Source organism: Marmota marmota, unplaced genomic scaffold (assembly GCF_001458135.2).
Source record: "Marmota marmota marmota unplaced genomic scaffold, marMar, whole genome shotgun sequence".
NCBI lineage: Eukaryota > Metazoa > Chordata > Mammalia > Rodentia > Sciuridae > Marmota > Marmota marmota.
Genome location: NW_025999863.1, coordinates 708,399 through 718,183, shown reverse-complemented (window position 1 = coordinate 718,183; position 9,785 = coordinate 708,399). Strand labels below are relative to the sequence as shown.

The window sequence follows — 9,785 nt, the reverse complement described above, 5'->3', positions numbered from 1 at the left end:
CAGGCCCTGGCCAGACCGCGAAACGGCCCGCGTCGTTTTGCTGGATCCACAGGGTCCCGCTGCAATGACCCCAACTCTGCGGGGGGGGTTTCCGGGGCCAACGTTGCCGCCGGCGGGGACCGGGACGGGGACACAGGGCTCTAGCCCCTCCGTGCACTGCAGCGGGCCCTCTGCAGAGCCCCACCCCGAGCCACGGAAGAGGTGCGAGGCGCGCCCTCACCAGGGGTTCAAACATCAACTGGTCATAAAAGTCCTGAATCAGACCCGGACAACTCTGAGCGCTTTGGAGTCCAGTGGACTCAAGTCCGCAGCGTCCTCTGCTGCCTTTCCCAGGGCCTCAAGCTTCCTCTCTCTGAACCTGGAGCCTGTTCCTTCTCTGGCGTGTACAACACATCCAGTAGATACCTAAGGATGTTAGGAACACAGTAGGTGGTCCAGATCCTGGGCTCTGAGCAGCTCGGGATGGTATCCAGAAGCTGAGAATGAGATCCAGGCCAACAGCAAATAAGTCAACACACAGCAGGACAGGGAGGGAGGTCCTGGTAGAGGGCACCGCTTGTGCAAAAGCCCCAGGGTCCAGCCTGTTCAGGGACCTCAGAGGGACCTCTCCCTTTCCTGGAGAAACCAGGGGTCTGTCATCTGCTTCTGCTCTCATTCCTACCACAGCCTTTCTGGCCAAACTCTTGAGCTTATGGAGGGGACGCTGTCACCAGGTGCAGCTAGAATGGGCCAGTGGCCTCCAGCAGGTTCTACCTCTTCAGGTTTGCTTCACTTCAGGTTTGTAGACACTGCAGGGCTGGGGGCTCCACGCTGGGAGCCATCTGGACCCTGGAAGGCCCCAGTGTGAGGGACTATCCAGACTCCTCAAGGGACTCTGAGATCTGGAGAGCAGGGAACTGACCTGGACCCAGCAGCGTGGAGACGGCAAATGGACCCGCAACCACAAGCCTGTGGTGTGTGTAGGGTTTTGTCACATGGCCCCAGAGCTCCTTCCTTGCCCCCTTCCCGCAGGCCACACAGCCCACCCTTGGTCCCGACCTGGAAGTCTCTCCTTCCCTTGGCTTCCTGTCCAAGCCCTGGGTGGGGGCTGTTTTGTCCCACCTGCAAGGACAAGGCTCTCCTTCTCTGGAGAGCTCAGCCAGTCAGTTCTGGGTGTTCTGGGCTTGAGATCCTGTCCCCTGACCCAACCACAGATGATCCAATTTGAAGGCCCCAGGTTGGCCCAGGTGGCTGGATAGGGGAAGATAGGGACCCCGCCACAGGTGGTGGCTGAGGCAGGTCTGGGGTCACCTGAAAGGGCCTTCACTGAGAGTGTGGGGTTATAACCACCCTGACCCCCAGAAAGGTGTCCTGGGGGCCTGGCATGGTCTGGCTCACTGGGGAGCAGAGAGGTGGCCTTTCCCAGAGAGGGTGTCTTGAGTGGAGGTGTGGCTGGAACACAGGAAGGACACAGAGGGCCCAGGGGCATTCTGCTGGCAAAGGTGGGCATTCCCAAAGCCCCCCTGCCAAGACAGGAGCCGCCCTGCTGGGGAGGCGGTGGACAGGCAGTCTGGTCTGTCAGACCCAGCAGGCCTTGACCTGCATGGGGAGAACCACAAGGGCACAGAGGAGAGGACCCTGGGCAAAGGCCTGGGTCTGCTCATTTGCATGCAGGGGCCACCAAGGCGGGTGGGGAGCCGCCACCGCCGAGCGGATTTGAGCAGAAGCTCACTCTCCTCTGTTCTTGTCTCTCTCAAGGTCAGAGCCCAAGCAGGGACAGGAACAAAGGCGGCGCGTCCCCCATTCAACCTCCCTGTGCCCGCCAGGCACTCCTGAGAACTGGCCGGGAGGAGAGGGAGGGCTCCAAGCCTGCCCCCTTAAGGCTGTTCCAGGGGACCCTGCCCTGCCAGGGGAACCCCAAAGTCTTCTTCCCTCCTGGGCAGGGGCTGCCTCAGCCTGGAGAATCAGCTAGCCAGTGGTCAGCCAGGTTAAGGGGCCACTCTGGACTTTTCCCTTGGAGTCAAGGGTCAGGGGTCAGGCTCACTTTATGGACAAGGGTCCGTGTCAGGAGTTATCCAGGGTTAGGGGCCAGCCACCAGCCCAGACCCAGTACAGGGACTTTGATGGGGGCCCACCCCCATCCACCTGGGTGTGAATTCTTGGGCCCAGGTGTTTGCTGGACACTGGGGGAAGGTCTTCCTATCCAGACCCAGCCTGGGCCCCTGGGCCCCTGGCTCACCCACAGGGCCAGGCTGCAGGGCATGGGACCCAGACCAGCAGCCCTCAGCCATCCAAGGCCACAAGCCTGGATAAGTCTCATCACAGAATCAAGTGGACCAGACCCACCGTCAGCTCCAGCTGGGGCAGTTTCAGAAGCCCCAGCTCTGCCAGGCAGCACTAGCAAGTCCAGCAGGGCACCTGTGGAAGGGGCACTTTTGTGGACAGCGTCTGTACCCAGCCCAGTGTACCCACTGGGGGTCAGGGAGTCTAGATGTGTCCCTTCCTCCTGCCGATTAAAATGCCACTTGTGTCCAGTCAGGCCCCGAATCTCAGTGTGGATCCTAAGGTTCCAGCAATCCCCACTGTCAGCCATGGAGGGGGGAGGGGACTTCAACTGCCACCCTACCTCTGGTACTTCCCACCCTCCTCATCCTCCCCGCTTCACCCCCTCCACACCACTCTCCCATGGTGACACCCACCCTCCAGTGGGACGACTGTGTCCAGAACTTCCTGGGTGTCATGCAGGAGTGTGCAGTTATACATGGGGCTGAGGCCCAGAGATTTGTGTAATCGTAACAGCAACAGAGGCGTTTCTCAGAGGAGCAGCGACCATGCCAGAGACCTCAGGTCTGGCTCAGGGCTTAGCATCCACACAGCCACACTTTGTGAAGGTAGGGGCCGTGACCCCTGCACACATAACCGAGTCCCAGGCTCCCTTTCCACAGCCTGCCTTGCACCTACATGTGCAAGTGTTTGCACACTCGAAGTGCAGCAGTGCTGGGAGCCCCTCTGCTCCCCTCAGGCTGAGGGGTCCAGGCCCTTCTGCTGGCACTGCAGGCCCCTCTCCTGGCTGTTAGCCGTGGATGACTCTCAGCTAATAGTGCATTAACCTTGGCGGGGGCTGCCAATTACTTCACACTAATGCTGGGGGTGGCGGCTGATGGGCTGACAGGCACAGGGACAGACGGGCGGTGCTCACCCTCCACCCAGCAGGGGAGGCAGCAGGCGGGGGAAGGGGTGGTGTTCCCCGGCTCTGGATGAGCTGGGTCTCTCCTGACCTCATTAGAGTAATTAATGTGCTTTTTGAAGCTTGAGAAATGGCTCAGAGCTCTGGGAGAGGGGTGCAGATCACAGGGTGGGGGGCCAGGACAGACTTCATGCCTGTTAAAAATGTGTCCCACGGGGTCTGACGCAGAGACAAGAGCTGATCACAGTGAAGGGAACAGTTGCAGAGACACAAGGGCACGGGGCTCTGTGCCAGACCCACACAGACATGAAGCAGTAGCCAGGGCTTGCCCAAGACTCCCAACTGTGTCAGCTACTCCCCGGTGCTCTGGCCTCCCTTGCTGCCTCCCAACCTTCCCTGAAGGAGCCCACCCAAGGAGCCAGAACAAACTGGTGGTGCAGTCAGGGAGAGCATCCTGGGGGCGGTGGCTGAGCAGAGAAGGACCAGGCAGGCAAGCAGATGGGAAGGGCAGGGGATGCTCCTCTGTGCTGCAGTGGTGCACATGAGGAGGGGGCTCAGGAAGAGGTGTGAGAAACAGCCCCACAGGACCTGCTTCCCCAAGACAGCTCTGCTCCTGGAAAGCCAGGGGACAGCCAGTTAGCACAAGGCTGCCACCTGGTGGCAATCCCACGTCACATGGTGAAAAGGACTTCAGCCAGTGGGGCAGGTTCATCTCTAAGGAGACCTGGACTCTGCCTGTCCTTAGCTGGGGATGGGAATACAGGGGCATGATGAGGAGTGGCACATGGGCCTCAGGCGGCTCAGCCACCACACCAGGACTCCTCTGGAACTCCCCCAAGGTGCTAGAAGACTGAGATGCATGGCTCTTAAACCCCAGGCTATAGGTGGCATAGCCAAGGGAATCCTGGAGCAGAGATCCCCATCCTTCACCCACCACACCTGGGCACCGAGACCTGGAGTCAAGGCAGGGAGGACGCCAGACATATTAGCCAATGCCTCATTTATTGTCCCCAGCTCAGCACAAACATGCTCTGAGACCAACCCCTCAGTCCATCTGCCCATCAGGCCTCAGTACAGGGCTGCCACATCTCCACGCGGGAAGGGTGTAGGGTGTGGTACAAGTCAAGCTGGGGGACCTCAAGAGTCCCCAGTGGTGGTTGGGGACCCTCAGGTTTCAACATACTTCCTTTTGCCAAGCTAAGGCAGCATCTGGGGAGGTAAGGCCCTGTTGTCCAGGTTGGGATCAAGCAGGCTTTGGACAGGCTGCGCAGGCTCCGACCAGAGTGCTGGGTGGCACCAAAGCCCGAGGACACAGCTGGGCTGTCTCTCGCCCTTCCCCTGTGGCCCATGAGAACGCCTGCCCCCTTCAGCATCTGGAAGGCGAGAGAAGAGAGGGAGGTGAGGTGTGCTGTGCTCAAAGGAGGGCAGCCCACCAGGTGCACCCTCCCCAAACGCCCCCTTGCTGGAAGGGGTTCCTCCAAGAGGGGGTGGTAGAAGACACTGCAGAGGGGCTGCCAGGCTTAAGTCTGCCTCCCTTCTGGGGATCTGAAAACAGAATCATGCTCCACGTTGCTTTGCCCGTTGGTCTCCTAATCCTCCATGTCTGTCCAGTTCCAGCAGGAGGGGTCCCCATGCAAGCAGTACTCCCTTCTGGCTCCCCGGCTTTTGCCCCCACGATCCCTCTGCCTGGATCTCCAAGACTGGTCCTGTCAAATGCTGCCCATGAGCCTGCCACAACCCTCCACCTTGAATGCTGACCTTATTAATCAATGTGGGGCCCATGGTCAGTGTGGCAGTCTCCCCACCTCTCTTTATTTATTTACTTTTGCCATGCTGGAAATGGGAGCCTGGTGTATGCTACCACCCGGCCACATCCCCAACCCTCTTTCCCATCTTAAAGAGAAGGAAATGGAAACCTGGAGAGAAAGCGAGGTTGCCCAAGGGGGTGGTGGCCTGAGCATCAATGTCCCGGTGACTGGTTCAATGGCCCCATGGGTTGCCTGCACCCCCCAGTCCTGCTATTTCTCTCAAGTCTCCAGCTCAGCTTGGCCTTAACTGGGTTCCCTGGAGGTAAAGGGGGACTTCCCTACCATCTCAGGTTCCTTGTCTCAAAGACCGTCTCCTCATCACCACTGTCCAGTGAGGCCATCTCGGTGGGGTCCTCGGTGTTGGCCAGGAGCCCATACCTTCTCCGTTGTGGTTTCTTCAACCTGCACATGGTCCAGACACACTCAGTGGCTGTCTCTGCTCTCTCCGTCTGGCCCCTGGCCCTCACTTTTGTGCCCGTTCCCACCCCCAGAGTCCTGCTGCATCCAGCCCAATCATGTCTGCTACCTTCACATTGTAAAAGCCATGAGGATTATTACTAAATGCTTTCGTACGGCTGGATGTGGTAGCACACGCTTGTCATCCCAACTGAGGTAGGAGAATTCCAAGTTCCAGCCTAGCTAAGCAACTGGACACTGTCTCAAAACTTAAAAAAGGGTTGGGGGTAGCTCTCTTGTAAAGTACACCTGCATTCAATCCTCCCTCAGGGGAAAATAAAAACTGTCACTGCAGCAACAGCAAGTGAACACATTCCTCAGCTCACCCCCACCTCCCCTGTGCCAAGACCACAAGAAAATGATGATGTTCCGGCTCCCAGTTTACTGACAGAGAGTCCCGGAGCAGAGTTAAGAGTCCACCAGTGCCCTAAAGGGAGGACTGTGGGCCCAAGCCCCTGCCTGCCTGCCGGTGGCCATACCAGAGAAACGGAGAGACAGATATAGTGAATGGGCATACGCAGTCAGGAGGTGAAGGCTCTCCACCAAGAACTACAAGACTGCTTGGATGATGATCAGAAGGGACATCACCACCGATGTGATGAGGGTCCTTCCAGAGATCAGCTCCAGAGTGCCCCAGAGGCACAACAGAGACGAGGGCCACGGGGAAGGACAGGCGCTTCTCACCTTTCTAGGGGAAGTCAATCAGGAGAACCCAGAATGAAGGGGCAGGCTCCAACGCACAAGTCCTACACAGGGGTGGGGAGAGCAAGAGGACCCAAAGGGCCGCAGAGGGCCGGGGCCGACGACCAGGCCTGACTTTAGTTCTAGCTTGACTTGAAAATAAAAAAGGAAAACCAAAAGCAGTCCACGGAACCGTCCCCGGTGGTGCGGGACTCGAGCTCTAGGAGGGAGGCGGACCGCGGACGCGTTACCTCAGTACAGGCTAGTGCACTGCGCGCTAGCCCAGGGAGCCGCTGGTCTCGGAGGTTCTGTGGGCGCACAACGTCTGTCCTCCGAGGGCTGCAGCTTCATAGGCTAGCAGAGAACGCTCAGAACTCGTGAGGCAGGCAGAGCTAGCTAACCAGCCCAGTCTGTGGTCACCAGGCCACTGCGCTGTCCCTCTCTGCCCTGCTGCTAGGCTAAGGCCGTCCGGTCAGGTGTCCAAGCGCTGGCTGTCCCTGCTAACGTGCCCACCCCATCGAGCCCTCCGGCGGCTGCCATCACCAGAGGCACCAGGGCGCTCTGCGGGCTGAGCTGCTCCTCCCGTCACCCACCTGGCTCTCCTAACGGGAGGTGGCTTTCAGCTGTCCACAAGGCCCGACTGGGTCATTTTACCCTGCCTTCCTCCTCTAGCTCCCTTCAGGCCTCAGCTAGGGCCCGCAGACCTATGCGCGCTGTGCTCCAGCTGCGCTGTGCTTGCTCAGGTCTGACTGCGAGAGCCGCAGCACAGCGTGTGTTGTGCAATGAAAGGGAAATTGTCAGAGCAAGGTTCGTTTCACACGGTCTTTTAATCGGCTTCGTAAAGCCAAAGAAAACTGCGTACAAGAATTCCTTAGCCACTGCAAATACAACATCGATGGAGTATGCATACGTCTTCCAGTAAAAAAGGACAATATAAATAAACATCTTCAAGAACCTCTGCAGGGACACCTGCACCTCTACTGTGGGGCGCACACAGCACAGATGAGCGTGCAGGCGGGGCTCCAGGGCAGCCTGTGCAGCCGCTCGGGGCAGTGTCCTATCACGCTACACTCAGAAACGTTACACAGAGTTGGAAAAGCCTCAGCTTGCTCAGCTTCCGACAGAGAGCGGAGTCAGAGTCCACGTGATCTCAGAGAAGTGATGGGGCACCCAACTTCGCCGGGTGACCCCACTAAAAAGAAACAAAAAAAGCAACACAACCAAAAAAATCCAAAACCAAAAAAACCAGTAACCAACAACCCACACAACAGGGCTGGGGTGTGGCTCAGTGGTAGAGCACTTGCTTTGCATGCATGAGGCTCTGGGTTCCAACCCCAGCACTGCAAAAACAAAAACCACACAACCCCTGCAAGTGTTTTTTAAAAACCCATGGCTCATGGTAAAAAATAAAATCTGAAGTGCTTTTCAAAACGTTTTTAAAACCTTTAAAAACGGACAGCGCTTCCTTAAAAAAGAAAAGTCTAGTAATGAGGCCATCTTGGGGGTCAGAAGCAGTCAGGCTGGGTTGACAAGATCAGAACTGAAATGACTACAAAAGTGGGCATACAAGGAGGTGTGTTCACTACACATTAACGATTCAGCGAAGCTCCCAAAATCTTTAAATACACAGCCATTGGAAGGACGATCTTGAGCAGGAAGGATTTTTACTCGTTGTGTGTAGCTGAGGACAAGAAGCAGGCACAGTGTAAAGGCGCTGAAGCACGCAGCAAGATGCAGCATCCACTCCCATCCAGACCGGAGGGCCTCGGGAGCAACCACCCCCCACAGCCAGGGGAGGGAGGCCGCAGCGGCACACATGCACCTATGCTGGACTGCACGGCGGCTCCCTCACACTCCCTTTCCTTTGGTCACTGACTGGTTTTTGTGTTCTACAGTAGAAACAGCTGAAAGGACAGACTTGTTCCTTACGGACAAGCAGAGTGACAAGGTCTGAGCATGGAGCCTAAGTTGGAGGGCGCCAGGGTTTACTGAGCTCCCACCACAGTCACAGAGTGTGGTACCCTTGGAGCAAGACTTACCGTAACTGTCATAGCTGTCTCTGTAGGAACCACCTGAGCTCCGGTCACCGTAGCCACCACCCTGACTCCGACTGTGGGGAAGAGATACATGGGTGCTAAAGGACACCTTGACTACTTAAGCTCAAGCCTATACCGATAGAGCTCCAGCTCCCAAACCAGCTGCCCATGTTAGGAGAAGCAGAGCAAACTTGGTTATTGTCAAAAATTGCCATCTCAGGGCTGTTAGCGCTTGCCTTGATCTGGGTTCCATCACTAGCATAAGAAAAATGAAAAACAAAACAAAAACAAAAAACCCCTGCTACCAGCCATACTCCCTGGGCCTCCCACTTCCATGATCTGAGCACTCCTTCCACTCCTGCTTCTGCCACTTCCTCACCTCTCCTGTCTACCAGCCTGCCAGCTTATGCCATGCCATGTGGGGAGCATTCTCCCCAGGACCAACCCTCAACAGCTTCCCTTAAGCCCAGCCAGGCTCTGCACCTCCTCACCTGCTGTAGTAGTCTCTGGAGCCTCCGTAGCCCCCACTCCGGGACTCAAACCTGCCACCCCCATAGCCTCGGTCCCCTCCCCCTGTAGAAGACAAACAGAACCAAAAAGAGGATTAGCACCGCCCACACCAGCCGCACTCCACTGTGCCCCGCAAACTGCCGCACTCACCTCTGGAGAACCCACGGCCCCGGCCCCGGCCCCCACGGAAGAAGCCCCGGCCTCCAGTAGAGCCACCTCGGTACCCTCGGGATCGATTGTCGGATGACTTGCCAGCCTGGTCAACTCGGATCTGCCGCCCGTCCACAGACTGGAGAGCAGAGGGTAGCGCAGTCAACCCCTGTGCCTGGCATCTTAGGAAACAGAACTCCCACTCGGCCCGTGGACCCGCAGAGGCCAGCCCTCACCTTCCCATTCATGGCCATCATGGCGTCCTTGGCATCATCGATGTTCTCAAAGGTGACAAAACCAAAACCTCGCGATCGCTGGGTCTCCCTGTCTTTCACCACCACCACTGGGCAGGAGAGAAGGCCTGGTCAGAGCCCAGCAGGCCACAGCGGGGCCCCGCAGCCGCCGCTCAGGCCCGCTTACCTTCCGAGATCTGTCCGTACTTGGAGAAGACCTGCTCCAGCGACTGCTCGTTGGTGTCAAAACTGAGCCCGCCCACGAAAAGTTTGCCTTCGTCGGACGCCATGGCGGCCTGCGGCACACACCACCAACCTTTCAGGCGCCACGCCGACCCGCCCTCCGGGGAGCTCCCCGACCCCACACCCGGCCGCGGCCCGCCGCCTCGGGACTAGCTCCACCCACAAGGCGCGCCGCGGGCGGGGCCTCCCGCCCACCGAGCGGGCTGGCCGCGCTGGCCGCGCCCCGCGCCCGGCAGGGGCGATTCCCACCCTGGCCACTGCCTGTCTACCGACTGAGGGGCCGGACTGGAAGGTGCTTTCGATCACTGTACGACGCCCCGAGGGTGCCGTCATGGAGGCCGCCCCGTTCTGGGGCGGAGTCTCGGCTGTGACGAGAATCCTGGCTTTTAGGGGACGCGGCTACTTAGAGGGGCGGGGCATGTCGACTTGGACAAAGCATTTATTGGCTGGGGACGACCACTGCCCAAAGGTCCAGAAACGAGGAGCGGGACTCATAGGCCGC

The 9,785-nt window shown here is 58.4% G+C and overlaps 1 protein-coding gene, 1 long non-coding RNA gene and 1 other non-coding gene across 4 annotated transcripts in view; 1 reads left to right on the top strand and 2 right to left on the bottom strand.

Annotated features, from left to right (window-relative positions):
* The window catches only part of LOC107157244 (cold inducible RNA binding protein), a 35,061-nt gene that overhangs the window by 21,863 nt on the left and 3,413 nt on the right, over positions 1–9,785 (bottom strand). The window contains exons 1-6 of one of the 2 annotated variants that reach the window (XM_048811881.1): positions 9,533–9,556; positions 9,228–9,336; positions 9,044–9,150; positions 8,808–8,946; positions 8,639–8,720; positions 8,151–8,221 (exon numbers count right to left, since the gene is read on the bottom strand). In XM_048811881.1, the coding sequence (XP_048667838.1) occupies positions 8,151–8,221; positions 8,639–8,720; positions 8,808–8,946; positions 9,044–9,150; positions 9,228–9,330 (502 nt within the window). In that variant the 5' untranslated portion in view covers positions 9,331–9,336; positions 9,533–9,556. Of the gene's footprint in view, positions 1–6,919; positions 7,793–8,150; positions 8,222–8,638; positions 8,721–8,807; positions 8,947–9,043; positions 9,151–9,227; positions 9,337–9,532; positions 9,557–9,785 lie in introns of those variants that run through there. The other variant, XM_015503587.2, reaches the window with a different exon arrangement.
* Positions 4,150–6,243, bottom strand: LOC125619149. Its single transcript, XR_007350662.1, has 3 exons — positions 6,115–6,243; positions 5,257–5,376; positions 4,150–4,539 (listed from the first exon to the last, which is right to left on the bottom strand). It is a non-coding gene; the product is annotated as an uncharacterized LOC125619149 (long non-coding RNA).
* Positions 7,386–7,457, top strand: Trnaa-ugc. The gene has a single exon. It is a non-coding gene; the product is annotated as a tRNA-Ala (tRNA).